Raw genomic sequence first — 20,902 nt, 5'->3', positions numbered from 1 at the left:
CTCCTAGTGTACATAATGAGGGTACGGTCGAGGCAGTTCTAACCAGAGATTTTCATTTTTTTATGGCGTTCCCTAATTGAGTAACACATGGATTTGGCAAAAAACAGAACTCTCAGATTGTTCAACGTTAAGCATGATTACTGTATCCAGTGCTGGATTTAATATTTGCATTACCTGCTTGAAGGTTTGTTTTTTTCTACTATATAAATGTAAAAGATGCACTACAAATTCCGAATGCAACGTGAATCGTGTGTAAATGCGCTACTCAAGTCTGGCTTGGCAGGATGTGAGGTGTTGCAACAGCTGCATTTATTCACCCCGGAGGCTGCACCGCCTCTGCTCAAGCTCCCGCAAGAGGAACGGCGTCCAAAGGCGGCAGCGCCGGAGTAGAGGGCGGCGCCACCTCCCCTTCAGCCTGGGCCAGAGGCCAGAACCGCTGCCTGGGAGGCGCGGCCTGGCTGTACTTTGAGTCCCCGGCTTCCGCGTTCTACTGCTACCGGGGGAGCGCGGGCAGAGATGGCAGCGACAGTCCGGTGCTGCGGCCCGAGGGCTCCACTCCTGGGGGCACTGCGGGGCTACCTCAGGTCTGACCCGGGATATGACGGGGGGAGGCCAGAGTTAACTGCAGAAGCGTGGGGAAGCAGGTGGCTATAATGGGGCGAAGCAGATAGGAGTGGAGGGGGCAGATACAGGCTGTGAAGATGGCTACGGGCGTGGGGCTGGTAGGTGATGGGAAAGGTGGGGGTTGTATAACAGCAGAAAATGGGCTGTGGAGGAAAGGAGCAGCAAAGAGTAATTTGGGGCTTCCTCCATGCATGGTTGAAACCTTTTGCAAATCCTGGCTTTATAATCGGCCACCCTTTGCATTCTGGTATTTGTAGTCTAGGTTGTAACCATTTAAGTGTGTGTTCCTAGATCAGGTGCTATTGTCCTCAAAGCTAGGTTTAACTGAAGATGTCATCATTCGTAGGACCGCTTGGCTTGGAAGCTAAGAATGGGGCTGTGAGGGAATGTGTCAGAAGGGGCTGACAGAAGATGGAACGGAAACGGGGTTGTGGGGAGTTTGGACAAGCAGCTGTGTAGTGAGTTACTGGCACGAATAGGTCTGTAGTTGAGGATAAATGAGCCCGAAAGAGAGTTGTTGGGTTGTAAAGGCCCTGGTAATGGAAGTTGCTGTGATTGTTACATTCGGAGACAGGTCAGGATGGGGTTTTGGGCGGGTGACATACTTATCACCCCTTGTGTAGAGCACTCTTTGAATGCATTTAACTATTCAAGATCCAAAGTGGAAGAGGAAACTGATGGGTGCGTCGTGCGGGGACTGACGCACACCATTGTGTTGTTATGTTTGAGATGGTGTTTACACTGAAAAGACATTTTTTGATTTGTCTGTTAACTTTAAAACTTGGCAGCCTACTTACTCTGTTAAGTTTCAGCATGCTAACTTTCATAAAGATCCGTCCATGAGAGAAGGAGAGTGGGGGGACAGAGAGGGGCTTACCATTTCCAATTTTAGCTCCCATAGGAGATTTCGCCGAAAGGTAAAGCAAAAATCTTTGAATGCAAAGTTGACATGAACTGTGAACTATGCTAAGAGAGAGTTATTTTAAAACACATTTTTTTATTTGGGTAAAGCCGTCTAGGAGGTTTTCAAATAATAGCATTTGAAGCGATTCGTTTTCTGTTATGTCCGGCTTTGTGCCAATCCATAATGGGAGGGTAAGTGATACCCAGTGCAAGTATATTACGTTTGGTGAATATACAATGCGGTTTGGGGCAAAGATGAACGGGACAAACTTAAAGGGAGGGGGTCAAAATATTTTTGATTTACTAATAATGTTGGCTTTGATGGATTTGCACCAACCGTGACAGGGACTTTGCATGTTTCTTATTTTGGTATTTTAAATGTATAATGTCCACCAAGAGGGGGCGCAAGAAACGGTTAGGCAAAAACTGTTAATTTGCTAATAACATTGTCATTGTGTGATAAATCTGCACAAAATGTATCCGAAGCAAAGGCCGTTCGCAGCAGGCATTTAAAATAAATGATCTCGTATAATGAAATTCACTGCAAAAAAACACAGTTAAAGATTTATCTTTAAAGCTCAAATGCGTAAAATTACTGAAATGTTCCAGTTACATTTAAAACACATACAGCACATGACATAACTCATTTTAATCTGCCATGTTGTTCCCCAGGAAGGTTTCTTGTTCAAGGTGGTCAACCATGACTTATGTCATATGTTGTGTGTGTTCTCAAATGTAACTGGCAATTTTCAGTGGTTTTACAGGGTTGAGCATCCACCATAAATCATTATTTGTTTTTTTCCAGCAAGCTTCCATTGAAAGGCATTTTTAAATTTACCTATAACATTTCACCTTTTGGATGGATTTTCATGAGATATGGCAAACTACTACCTCAGTTAGCCATGGACAGCCATGCCAATTTAAGTGCAGATCCATGCAGGGCTAAAAAAAAGTTGAGGGGTGGGCATCAACAAAGAAGTCATTTACCATTTTGACTCCCACAGGAAGTTTTGCTAATGCCTATATCCTGAATCGCTAAACAGATTTACACCAAACTTGGCATGAAAGTAGAACATTACCCAAAAAGCATACTTTTGTTGGTTTGATGTAACCCGTTAAGTATTTTTTGCGATATTAGTGTTTAAAACAAAAGTTTATTAAGCAGGTGTTAAAGGGTTAACATTTTAAAACTTGTGAGTCTTGGTTCATGAATCCTGTTAATTACATTTTGATTTTCTTTTTAAACGGAAATGTGATTGGTTCTAAAATAAATTACTGCCTTAATGAAACTCGTGAATTGGCCTATACTCGGGACATTTATGATGTGCAAAACAATTTTGCACAGCCATTGGAGGATGTTCAGGGGTTCTGAGAGGCATCAAAACGTTAAGGACTGCCACAGAAAAAAACGCAGAAAATTCCACATGGAATTTGTGTTGAAAACAGGTACCAATGGTAAGAATGTCCCTGCCCTGAAGGATATGTGCTTTCAGGACTGGTTAATATGAAGTATCTCAAACCCAGGAGTTTCTCCCTGGTGCCAATGGCTCAGGCTTGAAATAGTGGTGTTACATGGAGTACCGATTGCCCTAGTTGAGAAAGAAATAAATGGCAAGTTGTTGATTGTTGATGTGCAGGCCTCGAAAAAAAGGTACCCGCCCACTTGCTATGGCGAGTCAGAATTTATCAGGTCGAGCTATTTTCAGAACCTCCTGGTCCATTCTGGTGAGTGGACTTGAGCTGGAAAGGCAAGGTGTACTGTTCATTCAGAAAGTGAATGACAAAAAAAATGCCTTTAAATCTAGTTTTTATCTTGCACATTTGCTGTCTGTTGAAAGACAAGTAAAATGTCAGTTTGTCTTTTTACTAATTGCTGCTTATCTTATCGTGGAAAATGGTGTTTACTTTTCTTTCTCTTACTACAGTTAGAGGATTTTGTCAAGTGAGCTGTCTGTCTGACAGTCATGGTTCAACCAAAGGCTGTAGGATATCTTTGGTTTTCTAACAATCAAATAGCTTGTAAATGAATAGTACAAATATTAAAAAGATTATCAGGAATTACGAAAGCACACTTTTTTTTTGTAAGTCACAAGTGGGGTGCAAACAGAATTAATTCAGAGCAGAGCAAATCAGAACACTTTACTTGGTGATGTGCAAATGACAAATATTTGCAGAAACCCAATTTCTAAACATTATTGTTTGTACACAGTAAAGTGTATCAGTAAAACTGCATTTCGGTGGGAAATAATGTGGCTACTTTAGCAAAAGATGTACAGATTGCAAATGACCGTGCGCTACCACTTCATGCTTTAGTTATGTATTAAAAGTGATGGATTTTAAACATGATTTGAGAAACATTCCTGCCCTGATGACAATGCTGTTAATGAACTAAGAGGCCAGTCAGGGGTCATGTGTATCTATATGTGGCTAGATTTCTATCAAATATGGAGCAAAAGTTCAGTCAATTAAATCAAACAAAATTGTTTTTTGTATAGCAGACATGCTAAACTCGCGTATTTGAAGGTGCTCTCATATGTGATAATGAAGAAAATAGCAGCTCACTTATTTAAAATATTTGCCCAGTATCACATCATTTGAAACCAGTTTATGGGTCAACAGCATTACAGTTATATTGGGTGGAATATCTAAGTCACTAGACCTGCAGGTCTGGTAACATTTCTTTTTTGAGGCCTGATGTAGTGTGTTAGAGAACCAAGATTTTTTTGGCAATTATTTTCCTGCCCCTGGTTCAGGACTTAAATCGTAAGCCTACATAGCTTGGACTATATCAGCTGTGTTGACCACATCAGAGGCTGCTGGTCAATTTCCAGAAGAGATTGGGTCTGTCCCAGATTTGGAAATACCAGACATGGGTAGCAAGTGGGTCGGGGGGACTCTGAAAAGGTGCTAGCCGTGGCTCCATCATCCCTGCTTCAGAGGCCTTGGAGGATAAGACTTCCAAATCTGACCCAGTGTTGTATACGTGGCCAATGCCAGAGATGCAGGGTTCAGTAGCTGCTGGAAGATGTAAAGGGCCGGATTGGGAACCACAACTGGCCCTGACAAAGTGCTCGGCCGGCCCGCTCCCCACTCGGGGGAGGGGGGGGTTGGAGGTGCCGCCGAGCTCTTTACCGGGGCCGGTTTTCGGCCGATTTTGGTACAGGGCCAATTTTGCAGCTATGCTGCAAAAACGGCCCTGTAACAAAAACGGCCCCCAGGGGCCCAAAACCGGCCCCCACCTGTGCGGCGCGCCGGGGGATTGCCCGGTGCCCGCTATGGCCAGTCCCGCCCTGAAGATGTACTCGGAAGGAGTTCAGTCAGGCACAAGTTTCATGCCCACACTGGTGGATCTTTAAAAGGAAGCCCAGGAGAAAGGACTTCAAGGGAGTGATTGTGAAACCTTTTGTTGGCTGACAGGATGGACTACTGTGCAGTGAGCCAGTGAATGCTCAGCCAGGAACTTGTAAGAGGTTAGTGGTTACCATCATGAACAGGGCACTTTTGCCAGTGGCCCATCAGATGTCCTCAGAATGACACTTGGGCATGAAAATGGCCCAGTATAGTTTGGACTCTTTGTTCAGTTAGCCAGGCATGCACCAGTACACAGAGACGTTCTGTAGAACAACATGGCTTACTTGCCAATTGATTGGTAAGTCAGGAAGTAATATTAAGGCACCACAAGTGCCACTTCTACAAGTAGGTGTTTATTTGAACGGCTGTTCATTGACCTTGTTGATCCATTTGTCACCCCTCCCAGCATCAGACAAGAAGTGCATCTTGATTTTTGTTGAATCATGCCACCGGGTATCCAGAGGCAGTACCTCTGAGGAGCACGACTTTGAAAGTAGTAGCTAGGGCACTCCTAGGGATCTTCTCAAGGGCTTGATTTTCTGAGTCAGATTTCCAACCACAGAACACACTATATCCCTACCTATATGAGAGAAATATGGTAGAAGCTTATGACTTACCACTTTTTCTTGGCATACCATCTCAGACCAGTAAGTGCGTGGAAAGGTTTTAAAAAGAAAAAGCTTTGGAGCATAATGGGAACTCTGCCTGAGAACCTCAGGGAGCAGTGGAACCATCTCATGCCATTCCTACCTACAGAGAAATTCCATAGAAAGGAGTTGGGTTCAGTTCCTTGTAGCTTCTCTTTGAGCCCTTAGCGTGTTGCCCCTTCAGCTCAGTCAGAGAGGGATGGAAAGGGACCAGATTTACCACAAAAGAATTGGGTAAAAGAAAAAGTATTTAAATAAGCAAAGAGCTCATTAAAGAATAGAATAACCGAAAATCAACACTAAATGGCTGCTAAGATGGTCAGGAGGTGTTAGTGTTGAAGCACATTTGTCCACGAGCTTTGAAGGACAAGTGGTGGGACTATCTAAAATAAATTACTTGGTGGACACAGGTACCACACAGGAGCTAAAGGGGCTTTCCATGTGAACCAACTTAAGCCATATACCTGATAAGACTTTACAGTGAACATCCTGTCAGTGATGGAGGAGGTTGAGGAAGATAGTAAATCCCTTCCTCAACTATTGCCCAGTGATGAGGAGGGTGGCTCTGACGCAGCTATACAGCTTGCCCCTGAAGTGTCTTCTGAGCAGCAAAGGGAGCGTAGAAAAGTGGTGGATGTTGGTCCTATTTCCTTTCACTATTTAGAGGGTTGGCACTTGTCTGTGTGAATGGCCTAGATACAGGGGATAGCTTGCCAGCGAAGAGCTATGTTTACAGTTTCACGTCCAGGGCTTCATCAAGGCTGAGGTTTTTTTAAGATGCTGAACTTGGGAGTAATTGAGTTTTCGTGCAGTCCTTAGGCGAGTCCATAGGTATTGGTGCCCAAGCAAGGATCCACCACCTTGCTTTTGGTACAAACTAGAGGGCCCTCGATGAGGTGACCAAATCGGACAATATCTTAGTGTCTAGGGGTGCAAATTGATACTAGAGGTTGCTTTGTGAGGCAGTGGAAAAAAGTCGAAGCAAAAGCCCTGGCCCTCCAGGTGACGCTATCGGTCACGAAGGCCAAAATCTCTCCTTCATTAACCTATGGCAGGGAAATTCTACTGGGCAGGGACAACTTTTTGCTGAACAAACTTGTTACAGAGATTTACAAACACTTGTTCTGCCTCCCAAGTCTTCCTCTGCTGCTCAGATTAGACTCGAATTGGGCCTATCTGACCAGCAGGCAGCAGCCCAGTGCTTACCTCGACCTGAGTCACAAGCTACAGTAGACCCGGACTGGCAGCCTAGAGGCATTGTTATGGTCTGAAATTAGCTCCAGCAGGCCAGGTCAAGCACACATTCGGTTCCTTGAGGATTACCAGCAATTACTGAATGTAAAAGATCTCTGGGATAGCAACCCCAGCCAATTAACCTTCAAAACTGGTATCAGAAAGCGTGTTCGCCCCTGGTCATTCCAATCAGACAGAGCATTCCTCGCCAAACTTAGACATGCCTGGGCAGTGATCAATAGCTACCAGCTTGCCACCACAGCATCATATCTCGCCTGTACGCATGCTATCCATCTGAAGGCAAGATTTATGGACCTGGGGTTAAGGGATTGCTCATATTTGAAATATCTACCCAATTGGCATCAGACAGTTGAGGAAACAACCTGAAGGGCTGCGGCTGCTGGGAAGAATCCCTCAAACATGTTGTGTGCCTCTGTCCACCACTGCTGACCGAGCGCAGGACCAGACTACGGGGAGAGTGGAACAAACTGGGTACTCGCACATGCGGGAAACTGGAGTTCTGGAGAAAGTGCAAAAATACCTCGCGCTTGGCGAGCGCACGATTCCCCTGCTCCCAGGAACCGCTCAGCAAGGAGGGAGGAAGCCTTGCACACCTCTCCTACAAAAGGACGGGAAACTGCAAGACCTACTGCGCCTTGATTAGGAGTCCAGGCAGGATCTAAACATGTGCAAGTGTTGCAAAAGAGATACTGAAAATATTCATGAGAGAAATTATTAATTAATCTCTCTCCTGGTATGACATTATACCAACCTTAATTTATTTATCTGCTCGAAAATAGAAGCAAACACAACTTCAAAACAGTGTAGATAGTTTTATCTCACAAACATTCACAAAACAGACATAAGTTATTTACTACAAAAATAGAAAGCGTATCAAATAACATCAAATAATACTCGGTTTCTCTTCTGACACAAGATTTGTCAAACTGGCTGCAGAAATTCATTAAGCAAAGCAGTCCACATACAGTAATACACAAAGGTCGAAACAATAATAGGCTCCTTAATCAATCATAGAGTGTGTTCTCAATCGATGTATCATTCCTTAATTTGATTTGCCGGGCTTCTCCAATCCAGAACATCTGTCGACGCGTTTCGGCGCATTCAGGATAACGTAAGCAGAGAAACAAGCATTGGAAATGCAATAGGTCTCGCATTAGGAAAGTTTGAGCTATTGGTATTGTAAATGACACTTTTTTTATTTATGTGTTGGTTTTGAAAGTAGCAAAATTAATAGCTTTGTCAGTTACAATGTCAATAGTGTTAACTTTTGCAAATGTGACACCTATAGCATTTGTAATGCAATGTGTGTTGTATTTACGTGACTTAGATGTCTTGATATTACAAATAACAATGGCTTTTAATTTTGTAAATAATTAATACTTAAATAAAAGTTATTGTAATTTATAATGGTAATAGCTTAAACGTTTTTAAATAACTTTTGTGAAGATTATGTTCAGTGTATTTTATTGTGACGAAAATCCAAGAACATTGCATTTGCACCTACACACACACAGAGCCACACACACACACACACACACATATAGATGTGGTAGTGGTGGATCTGGGTGATATGGTGGTGGTGGATGTGGTGGTGATGGTGGATGTGGTGGTGATGGTGGTGGATGAGGGGGTGGATGTGGTGGTGGATGTGGTGGTGGTGGTGGTGGAGGTGGTGTATGTGGTGGTGATGTGGTGGATGTGGTGGTTGTGGATGTGGTGGTTGTGAAAGTGGTGGTGGATGTGGTGGTGGAAGTGATGGTGGTGGGTGTGGTGGATGTGGTGGTGGTGGATGTGGTGGTGGATGAGGTGGTGGATGTGGTGGTGGATGTGGTGGTGGTGGATGCGGTGGTGGATGTGGTGGTGGTGGTGGATGTGGTGGTGGATGAGGTGGTGGAGTTGGTGGTGGATGTGGTGGTGGATGTGGTGGTGGATGTGGTGGTGGCTGTGGTGGTGGCTGTGGTGGTGGTGGGTGCGGTGGTGGTGGAAGTGGTGGATGTGGTGGTGGTGGAAGTGGTGGATGTGGTGGTGGATGTGGTGGTGGATGTGGAGGTCATGGTGGATGTGGGGGTGGATGTGGTGGTGAGGGTGGATGTGGTGGTGAGGGTGGATGTGGTGGTGAGGGTGGATGTGGTGGTGGATGCGGTGGATGCGGTGGATGTGGTGGTGGTGGATGTGGTGATGGTGGATGCCGTGGTGGTGGTGGATGCGGTGGTGGTGGTAGTGGTGGATGGGGTGGTGGTGGATGGGGTGGTGGTTGTCATGGTGGATGTGGAGGTGATGGTGGATGTGGTGGTGGATGTAGTGGTGGTGGATGCGGTGGTGGATGCGGTGGTGGTGGATGCGGTGGTGGTGGATGCGGTGGTGGTGGATGCGGTGGTGGTGGATGCGGTGGTAGTGGATGTGGTGGATGTGGCGGTGGATGTCATGGTGGATGTGGATGTGATGGTGGATGTGATGGTGGATGTGATGGTGGATGTGGTGGTGATGGTGGATGTGGTGGATGCGGTGGTGGTGGATGCGGTGGATGTGGTGGTGGTGGATGCGGTGGTGGTGGATGCGGTGGTGGTGGTGGATGGGGTGGTGGTTGTGGTGGATGTCATGGTGGATGTGGAGGTGATGGTGGATGTGGTGGTGGATGTGGTGGTGGATGTGATGGTGGATGTGATGGTGATGGATGTGGCGGTGATGGATGTGGCGGTGATGGATGTGGCGGTGATGGATGTGGCGGTGGTGGATGTGGCGGTGGTGGATGTCATGGTGGATGTGGAGGTGATGGTGGATGTGGAGGTGATGGTGGATGTGGAGGTGATGGTGGATGTGGAGGTGATGGTGGATGTGGAGGTGGTGGATGTGGAGGTGGTGGATGTGGTGGTGGATGTGGTGGTGGTGGATGCGGTGGATGTGATGATGGTGGATGCGGTGGTGGTGGTGGATGCGGTGGTGGTGGATGTGGTGGTGGTGGTGGTGGATGTGGTGGTGGTGGTGGATGTGGTGGTGGATGTGGTGGTGGATGTGGTGGTGGTGGATGCGGTGGATGTGATGATGGTGGATGCGGTGGTGGTGGTGGATGCGGTGGTGGTGGTAGTGGTGGATGCGGTGGTGGTGGTAGTGGTGGATGGGGTGGTGGTTGTAGTGGTGGATGCGGTGGTGGTTGTAGTGGATGTGGTGGTGGATGTAGTGGTGGGTGTGGTGGTGGTGGTGGATGCGGTGGTGGTGGATGCGGTGGTGGTGTATGTGGTGGATGCGGTGGTGGTGTATGTGGTGGTGGTGGATGTGGTGGATGTGGCGGTGGATGTCATGGTGGATGTGGTGGTGGTGGTGGATGGGATGGTGGTGGTGGATGCGGTGGATGCGGTGGTGGTGGATGCGGTGGATGCGGTGGTGGTGGATGCGGTGGATGTGGTGGATGCGGTGGATGTGGTGATGGTGGATGCGGTGATGGATGCGGTGGTGGTGGTAGTTGTAGTGGATGTGGTGGTGAATGTAGTGGTGGTGGGTGTGGTGGTGGTGGTGGTGGTTGCGGTGGTGGTGGTGGATGTGGTGGTGGTGGTGGTGGTGGATGTGGTGGTGGTGGTGGATGTGGTGATGGTGGATGTGATGGTGGTGGATGTGGTGGTGGTGGATGTGGTGGTGGTGGATGTGGTGGTGGTGGATGCGGTGGTGGTGGATGCGGTGGATGTGGTGATGGTGGATGCGGTGGTGGTGGTAGTGGTGGTTGTAGTGGATGTGGTGGTGGATGTAGTGGTGGTGGGTGTGGTGGTGGTGGATGCGGTGGTGGTGGATGCGGTGGTGGTGGATGTGGTGGTGGTGGATGTGGCGGTGGATGTCATGGTGGATGTGGAGGTGATGGTGGATGTGGTGGTGGTGGATGTGGTGGTGGTGGATGCGGTGGTGGATGCGGTGGTGGGTGCGGTGGTGGATGTGGTGGTGGATGTGGTGGTGGTGGTGGTGGATGTGGTGGTGGATGTGGTGGTGGTGGTCGATGTGGTGGTGGTGGTGGATGTGGTGGTGGTGGATGTGGTAGTGGTGGATGAGGTGGTGGTGGATGTGGTGGTGGTGGTGGATGCGGTGAATGTGGTGGTGGATGCGGTGGTGGTGGATGTGGTGGTGGTGGATGAGGTGGTGGTGGTGGATGTGGTGGTGGTGGTGGATGTGGTGGTGGTGGATGCGGTGGTGGTGGAAGTGGTGGTGGATGTGGTGGTGGTGGTGGATGTGGTGGTGGTGGTGGATGTGGTAGTGGTGGTGGATGTGGCGGTGGTTGATGTGGTGGATGTGGTGGTGGATGTGGCGGTGGATGTCATGCTGGAGGTGGTGGTGGATGTGGTGGGGGTGGTGGTGGATGTGGTGGTGGTGGATGCAGTGGATGTGGTGATGGTGGATGCGGTGGTGGTGGTGGATGCGGTGGTGGTGGTAGTGGTAGATGGGGTGGTGGTTGTAGTGGATGTGGTGGTGGATGTAGTGGTGGCGGGTGTGGATGTAGTGGTGGTGGGTGTGGTGGTGGTGGTGGATGCGGTGGTGGTGGATGTGGTGGTGGTGGATGTGGTGGATGTGGTGGTGGTGGATGTGGTGGATGTGGTGGTGGATGTGGCGGTGGATGTGGAGGTGATGGTGGATGTGGTGGTGGTGGATGTGATGGTGGAAGTGGTGGTGATGGTGGATGTGGTGGTGGATGCGGTGGTGGATGTGGCGGTGGATGTCATGGTGGATGTGTGCCTAGAAGCGCCATACCTCCCATCATATAGGTCAACATGTTGCTGCGAATGGTGATAAATAGCACGTTCTAGTCTGCTCTACCTGCATGTATGGTTCATCCCATTGAATTTTTCATTAATATATGTTTTTTTTTTTTTTAAAACGATTAAACCAAGACCAGGGTGCAATGTGTTAAATGTGCATAAGGGCACAATCACATTACAGAGGCCATGTGACTTTTAGAGACACGTTTCCCTGTGTAACAGTCCTTGCAATGTGCAATCTGAGACAGAAAACTATTTTTCCCATGTCAATTCTGCTGTACCGTTGTAAAAAAATGGACTTTGACACTGTAGTCATAAATGTGTGAAGGTAGCGCGTTTTAAGTTCCGCTCTTTCAAAAAATGTGTATTATGGAACCAAATGCATTTCACTGCAACGACAGACAACGGGTCGATCTATCGACAGACAATAGTATGTAATTGACGTGGGTAAACGTGGCTGGTCGTCGCCTTTTTTACATGCATCTCCATGTAGAATTAAGAAAATGATATCACCTGGGAGGCACACCACTCTCCAACCGAGGATTACATACGTTCAGACCATCTGGTAGAAGGCACTATATAAATGCAGCAAATCACCAAACCTTCCTCAAAGCACACGGGAAGCATTTCAGGCTCTTGCTGGGCAACATAAAGAGCACGAGCTGTTCGCCCATCCCCCTTCAAGCAGGACTAGCGACCAGAGCCTCCCTCGAGGCGCTTTACTTTACACTCACAGCTCAAGAGCACGATGGAATGTATTCAGATAAGATGCTCGGGTGGTGATAGGCAGATGCATCACACCTCGCACCGCCGGGCAGGGCGCCTGTCATTGTGACTCATAATCACAAAATAAAAGCAGACGGAGGGCATTGCTGTGGGGAGGGGGGAGGGGGGAGGAGAAATGCGACATGGCGGGCAGAGGAGGGGGCGGAGCGGGGAGAGGGTGTTAAGCAGCAGGGGCCTTTGAAGTGAAGCTAAGCTTCACTTCAAAGGTGTGGGAGGAGTGCGGCAGAGGGAACAGACGGCGATTTGGTGATGTGCACGCGCATTTTAGGTCAATGCGCAAGCGCATTGACCTAAAAGCCACGGGCACAGCACCAAATCGCCAAGTTGGGTAAAGTCTGTTTAAGCCCCTATAGAGCTTCGCCAGCTAGGCGCATGCGCCATGTTGCTGCGAATGGTGATAAATAGCACGTTCTAGTCTGCTCTACCTGCATGTATGGTGGAGAAGTGTGGCTCACTGGTTAGAGGCGGCAGACCCGTAAGCAGAGAACGGCCCGGGACCAGGGTTCGATTCCCGACGCGGCAGGGTCGTGGACCAGGGTCAGCGGACTCGATAATTCTCGCCTCGGTGCCTACTCTAGTCAGAAACCACACTCGGCAACTCTGGGCATCAGCTTGCCTCATCTTCACAACGGCCCCCCCCAGACCGCCGGGGATGCTTGGTCGCACCTTAGAGATACCCATCAGGGACCATCTCTCAGGGTGAGCCAGGACGGGTTCCCCAGCGGTCGAAGCGTGGAGATACTCCTCCGGGAGTCGATTCCTAGCGCTATATAAACCCACAATTAAATTAAATTATGGTTCATCCCATTGAATTTTTCATTAATATATGTTTTATTTTTTTTTTAAAACGATTAAACCAAGACCAGGGTGCAATGTGTTAAATGTGCATAACGGCACAATCACATTACAGAGGCCATGTGACTTTTAGAGACACGTTTCCCTGTGTAACAGTCCTTGCAATGTGCAATCTGAGACAGAAAACTATTTTTCCCATGTCAATTCTGCTGTACCGTTGTAAAAAAATGGACTTTGACACTGTAGTCATAAATGTGTGAAGGTAGCGCGTTTTAAGTTCCGCTCTTTCAAAAAATGTGTATTATGGAACCAAATGTATTTCACTGCAACGACAGACAACGGGTCGATCTATCGACAGACAATAGTATGTAATTGACGTGGGTAAACGTGGCTGGTCGTCGCCTTTTTTACATGCATCTCCATGTAGAATTAAGAAAATGATATCACCTGGGAGGCACACCACTCTCCAACCGAGGATTACATACGTTCAGACCATCTGGTAGAAGGCACTATATAAATGCAGCAAATCACCAAACCTTCCTCAAAGCACACGGGAAGCATTTCAGGCTCTTGCTGGGCAACATAAAGAGCACGAGCTGTTCGCCCATCCCCCTTCAAGCAGGACTAGCGACCAGAGCCTCCCTCGAGGCGCTTTACTTTACACTCACAGCTCAAGAACACGATGGAATGTATTCAGATAAGATGCTCGGGTGGTGATAGGCAGATGCATCACACCTCGCATCGCCGGGCAGGGCGCCTGTCATTGTGACTCATAATCACAAAATAAAAGCAGACGGAGGGCATTGCTGTGGGGAGGGGGGAGGAGAAATGCGACATGGCGGGCAGGGGAGGGGGCGGAGCGGGGAGAGGGTGTTAAGCAGCAGGGGCCTTTGAAGTGAAGCTAAGCTTCACTTCAAAGGTGTGGGAGGAGTGCGGCAGAGGGAACAGACGGCGATTTGGTGATGTGCACGCGTATTTTAGGTCAATGCGCAAGCGCATTGACCTAAAAGCCACGGGCACAGCACCAAATCGCCAAGTTGGGTAAAGTCTGTTTAAGCCCCTATAGAGCTTCGCCAGCTAGGCGCATGCGCCCAGCAGGCGAGCCCTAAAAAACAATCACTCTGCTAAAAAAAAAAACCTTGTTGCCCCACGAGCAAGTCAATACACCTGCTTTGTGCAAAAAGCTACACGGTGATGGGGGATCAGAGGCGCCTAACCGTTCTGCTTCATTGTAACGAAGAAAAGAATCTGTGATATAATACAGGGTAGCGAAGATCCATCTCCAGGGCGTATACGCAGAGGCTTGAACACCTAGCAGAACCTTTCTGGGGAGGAGAACGGGGCCTGAGTGGGACACACAAGGTCAGTAGGCCGGTAGACAGGGCTGCCGGTATTTAGGCCAGTAAACCTGAACTGAGACTTGTAGGTGTAACTTAAGGAGGAAATAAAATGTCCTGCGGGGCTGAAAGTAAAAGTAACCCTTTGCAGACAGCATGCTTTTACACACAACGGCTCCTTGATAAATAATGATTCACAGCGCCTGGGAGCCATTTGTGGTGTAGCACTGCTGTGGTGTAGCACTGCTGGCACAAGTGGGCAGGTGAAAACTCAAGGCCACTAGCTGTGTTCTACAATTTACACACATTATGGAAAAATATCTCAGTCGGTTAATGTGCCTGCTGCTAAGAGCTGTGCAAAACCTGTGGATCATAGCTATTTTTCGAAAGACTAACCCTGGATTAGAATGGAAATGATGTGCATTTGCTTCCCAACTGTATGACATGAGCACAATACTTGTCTGTGTCTGCTACTATTCGTATTTTACATGACATTTGCTATTTGCTTTATCCATGTCCTCCTCGCACGGACCGCGTAGTGTGCGTCCCTCTGGGTGTAGGCCCCATCACCCACTCACTGATCTCCATTTCTTGACATGCGACTGACTATTGCACTTTGGCTTTGCCTTCATAATTTTCTATTTTGCAAAGTTTAAACACAATGGGGCTATGTAAGGACAGTGATTGCCTTTCACTCTTCCATCGAGTCATGTGCACTCAAACACATCAAGCACTTCCCGCCCCAGGTGCGCCACAGATTGTTTTGAACCAAACCTCTAGTTACAGTTTGCACAGTTTTACTCCAATAGTCCATGGACATTTTCTTTTTCCTATATATGTCACTGCTTTGAATATCCTGTTGAACAAGCCAGGTTCTGTGTGCATCTCAAACTAGACTGACGCAAAGCAAATAAGCTGTAGAAGCATCGTATATTGAAATGCACATGAATTAATACATTGCAGTTTGCTTATTGAATCATAACATAGTTTCCAGCATTGAAATCGGCCTCTCCAATCATGCAGCTGTTGGACCTGTGTTGGCCTTGGTGCAGGCAACACTATTCTCACATGAATATAGAAGTCTATCTTCGACTCTCCGAAGCTGCCTGCTCTGTAGACTCCCTGGAAATGATGTGGCGACGATTATTGGCCAGTGTAGTAAACAGGGCAGAGTGGGACCCAGATAGCCGGACAGGAGCTCAGCAGTAATCAGAACAGCAACACTATCAGTACTAACTAAGGCAGCAGGGAGAACCCTGCTCCAGATTCCAGGGCTGCCGGTGCACACCACCATGAATCATGGGGAATGCAGATCAACTTCCATTCCTGCTTTTTCGATGTCATGACTGGACTTTTCCAGCGGTGGAGTAGGGTTCAGGGTAGTCTGATCTGGGAGGGGCATCTGTTGAGACTGGAAGATTAGAGCCTCCTCTGGGAGCCACCGCACTGAAATCTTTAAAGTTTTCAAGTTCCCAATTGCCACACCCCCACATCTCAGAAGCTGGCACAGCAGGAGCAAGTGCACTACAGGTTGGCCCCACCCCTGCTCACACTGCAGCTCCAAGACGCAGGTAACCGCGGGGTTTGAGAACTATGAGAGAACAAGAGTCCGAGTTGCAGACCGAGGCCTGCAAAGAAACTAGGGGCCATATGTATCAAGCAAATTCGCATTCGCAAAGGCCGAAATTCGCAGAATTTCGGCCTTTGCGAATGTGAATTTGCTAAATGGTATGTATAAAGCAAAATCTGGTGCAAAACAAGGAATGGCAAAATTTGCGATTCCTTATTTTGCAATTGCATTTAAGGAATCGCAAATTTTGCGATTCCATAAATGCAATGTATGAAGCAAAAAAAATTAGCAAAATGTCCTTAAGGAATCGCAAATTACCACCAACTTCTAGTTAGTGGTAAGTTGCGAATTCCTTGAACAATGCACATTTTTGCATTTTTCAAAGTGCCATGTGACGCACATACATGCCCTTAGGGCATGTATGTGCGCCACATGTGCACCCATGCATATTTCAGGGGTGCAACAGGGTGTCATTTGGACACCCCTGCACCCTTGAAATTATTCTCAATTTACGATTAGCAAATTGCGAATCGCAAATTGAGAATAACTTCCCATTCATTCCTATGGGCCTCCGGGCCCATAGAAATGAATGGGAAAGTATTCCTTAATTGCGATTCGCAATTTGCTCATCGCAATTAAGGAATTTTAAGAAATCGCAAAAAAAGCGATATTGTACATACATACCTATTTGCGATTCTCAAATAGCGATTTCTTAAAAATCGCTATTTGAGAATCGCAAATCAGGTTGATGATACATATGGCCCATAGACTTTCTGTGAATAACCACGAGAAGTGCAAAGTGAACTGAAATGTTGGATGCATACATATCTTGAGTAAGCTGCAGCAGCTGTGGTGGAAAAGCGCGATATCAAGGATAAAATGCCAGGGATTATAGAGGCTGTGGGTAAGGGTATCAAAATGTGTAGCCTTTCAAAATCTTAGACAGGATTTCAACCTTTTGGTGCCTTCCCTCCGATTGCACCGCGTAATATTAAGTTATGCTGTGTCATTAATGTACTTTCTTTTATTCAAAAGACAACCTCTGGGTTGCACACTTGGTTACTGTGTCTATTAGTTTGAGTCTTGAGTTCTGAGATATTTTTCCCACTCTACCTCTCTGAGAAGCCTCTGACACCTTACCCCGGCCACCCTACGGATCAAGCTTGGAAAATGAATAATTGTCCTAGTTTGCAGAGCTATAGTAGGGCAGTCCCCAGGACACCAGTGTCAAACAACCTTATTCCCAGCAGTTGTGCCCAATGGCCCCTGTCCCCTCTGTGGCCACCTCCCTGAACAGGGTCTAATTCTAGGGGATTGTAATTTCAACTCACCTGATGCATCTCCATCATCACATCCACTATCTTTTCCTGTTATAACTATTTTTCACGGACTGCTCTTAAGAGTCGTAGACCTCTCCTCATCAAGTCCTAGGTTAGAAGCTGCACTGAGGGAGCAGCACAAAGGTCACTGGTATAATGCGAAAGGGAAGGACCAAATTATGTGACGAGAAAAGGCAATTTATGCAGCTTAATGTGGCACATTTAGTGATAGTATTACTTCTTAGTTTGTCATTTTACACAGGTTAACTATGTCCGGTAAAAGGTTTCACGTCATTAGTGCCAGTCTTACACCCAAATAAAGCAATAAGCAACCTAAAGAGGACCAGTTGACCTTTGCAAAAGGCCTTCCAACGTGTTGCTGTGTTTTAGTAACTTTTGATCCGTTTAAGCCACAAACAGATTTTTTGCGGATTGTGTAGCAGATTATGGATATTGTGGCAAATGCAGTAAATCCATAAGTATGCAAAAAGAGTAACTGCCTCAAAATCACATATTTGCAATAGGCCTGCTTATAGGTCTATATTTATGATTTCTCATGCAATATTATAATTTGTATGCCATTATGGCATGCACTGTAGACTTGGAATATGACCTAAATGTCTCTTCAGAATTAATCATCATGTGAACCCAATGACATTTTAGCAAAACACAAGTAGAAAAATGTGGCCTTGAATGATTGTTTTGGTCGGCACAGTTCTTGTGGGGGGATAATAATCCTCAGCCGCTCCATGAACCCCCGCGTGATATGAACGCGCTTACTTCAAGCAATGCAGGACTGATATTAAGAACTTCTCCTTTTAGCTGCACTATGGCACAATGTCCAACTTTCTTAAGCATGGCATGATACCCAGGTATCGCTCCAACCAAGCCCTCTGCCTGTAGGCATATATTTTAAAATGTAAATGCATATTATGTATACACTGTAAGGCTGCTCCCTGAAGGCTTCTCAGCTGCAGTTACGAAGGAAAAGCAATGTGTTATTTGTCACAGGAGGTGGGGGCTTATTTTGCATATTTAGGTACATTCTAATCTGTGAATTCATTAGATTGCGCCTCTTTCTAAACTAAATCGTACTTCCTCCACGAAGGCCGCCTGTTAAGATTGAAACTTGAAATGAGTCACTCTTTCCCCACCCTGTAGTTACTGATATTGGTAACACAAGTGAGGTACAAAAGTCTGACCCATTACGGGGTGGACCCTGAGACGCCACTAATAAATCAGGACTTGCAGGGGGGATCAATAATTCTGGATGTGATGCCCTCATTCCTCATTTGGCCCATATTTTTACCCAAATAAAAAAGGTGCATGTAAACAGTTCATAATTCTATTGGGTTCGGTAACTACTGATACCTTCTCCATAGGAATGTGTAGCCACTCCTAGTAAGGCCAAATAAATCATGCAGTATCTGCCTTGTGATTCATCCGGTCACCAAAACCTCTCAAAGGCAGTGATGGGCCTTAACACCCAGTTCTTGATCGTGTGTTTTGGTGCTTTTTTTATGTAACAGCAGTACATACTTTTGTAAAAGTTAACCTCCCGAGCATCATGAAAGTGCCTTTGTAATAATCGGCTATTAAATACAGCTGATCCCTGCTGAACTAGAAAGCAAAAGACACACAGATGATGGACGAAATGCAGAGCAAATCAAACATTTACCCCCAATCAAGAGATCTGGGTTAAATCCATCATTCTTTTGCTCACCATGCCACCCCAGTTTAGACCCATCCCTATGCAAATCAATCTTGACCCTGCAACTCATGGGAACAGTCCAGCTCAAACTGCCAAGTGAGGTTCACCTGGACCTGAAACAAGCATCCTGGGACCGGTTTTTGAGCATAACCTCTCATCAGCCAGGCTAGCTTGAATCCAGTGGCACAGTGAGCCTGGGACCCACATCTGGACATACCTGGCACACTTAAGGCAAGAAAGCAAAAGACACACAGATGATGGACAGAATGCACAGCAAATCAAACATTCACCCCCAGTCAAGAGATCTGGGTTAAATCCATTGTTCTTTTGCTCACCAAGCCACCCCAATTTAGGCCCAGCCATTTGAAAATCAGTCTTGACCGTGTACCTCATGGGAACAGTCCAACCCAAACTGCCAAGCCTGGCTGATGAGGTCTGAATCTCCAAAACCGATCCTAGGCTACTTGTTTTCTAGTCCAGGGAGAACCTGGCCTGGCAGTTCGTGCTGAACTGTTCCCATGGGGAACAGAGTCAAGACTGATTTGAATATGGCTGGGTTTAAACTGGAATGCCATGGGGAGCAAAAAAACAATAGATTTAGGCCCAGACCTCTGTAGTGAGGTGAATGTTTGACATTGTTCAACATTCTGTCCATCACATGTTCTTTTTGCATTTGTCACTACGAGTGGGACGGGTGTGCCCAGACGTGGGTCCTGTGCTTTCTGTGCCACTGGAGTCAAGCTAGCTTGGCTGATGAGTGGTGAATCCCCGACACCGGTCCTAGGATGCTTGTTTTTCAGTCCAGGGAGAACCTGGCCTGGCCGTTCAGCCTGGACTGTTACCTTGGGGAATTGATTTGCATATGGCTGGGTTTAAACTGGAATAGTATGGGGGGCAAAACATTATGGATTTTGGCCCAGATCTCTGTATTGGGGTGAATGTTTGACATTCACCCCACATTCAACATTTTGTCCATCCCATGTTCTTTTTGCTTTTGAACTAGAAAGGACAGCATTGTTCTTTTTAATTCTCTCTGCTAGCTCAACATTTAATTCCTCCCACCTGTAAACAAAAATTTGATCAAAACTTTTGATGCAGTAAGAAATGTTTCAAGTAGAGAGTTACAAAATTGAAAAAAGTCTTCGTTAGTAGCAAGTCGATCTACTGACTAACTTTAACATAAAATAAGTATCCAGGCTTTTTAGCATAGCGTTTTAAATACTATTGTTGTCTGATTATTTCCATTCATAGACTTTTTCACTGAAAATAATTCATTTTTTTTTTGCACTGAATCATTTAATCAGAGCTATTGCGTCGATTTTCGGAGCGCTAGGCATATTATATATTGCTGTTTGTGTGCTCCCTTTCTTCTAGCAGCGAGGACATTCTTTGCCCATCGCTTGGAATACTGCGCTCTTTTGTGGCAGTGCTACAGGGCATATCTAATTCTACCACCAATTTAGCAGTTAACTTTGAAACAAAGTTGACTTTATGCAAATGACCATCATATGATCACATATCTAGACGTTTGGTTAGGTTATAGGCATTTGTATAGCGTAGTGTCTGGTGTGAAGTATTCTTTTTTTTTTTAAACACATTTTCTTAAATTTACGGTTCACATCTTCTGCATTATGCTTTCAAAACAAGTTTGTGGTTCGTCTAACCTCGTCAAACTGTCAATACAGTACTCTACACAATAAAGGCATTTCGACGGTGTACATTACTTATTCAACAGTACAGATAAACATCCGTTTGAGAGAATGTAAAAAAATTATAATATTAAACATAAACTCAATTCCAGCTACCCCCCTCCCCTAGGTTACGGTCTTTGTCCAGCTAACCTTCACGCATTCGGTTAATCTAGTGGGT

General features: G+C 46.5%; 1 protein-coding gene across 1 annotated transcript in view; it reads left to right on the top strand.

The window, feature by feature from the left end:
* The first annotated feature begins 446 nt into the window (after positions 1-446).
* Positions 447-20,902, top strand: part of LOC144754364 (quinone oxidoreductase-like protein 2) — a 198,787-nt gene continuing 178,331 nt past the window's right edge. Inside the window, exon 1 of the mRNA XM_078642059.1 lies at positions 447-584. Coding sequence (XP_078498185.1) covers positions 517-584 — 68 coding nt within the window. The 5' untranslated portion in view covers positions 447-516. The remainder of the gene's footprint in view (positions 585-20,902) is intronic.

The sequence above is a fragment of the Lissotriton helveticus genome, chromosome 1_1 (genome assembly GCF_964261635.1).
Source record: "Lissotriton helveticus chromosome 1_1, aLisHel1.1, whole genome shotgun sequence".
Classification (NCBI taxonomy): Eukaryota; Metazoa; Chordata; class Amphibia; order Caudata; family Salamandridae; genus Lissotriton; species Lissotriton helveticus.
This window is presented reverse-complemented; position numbering and strand designations above follow the sequence as displayed.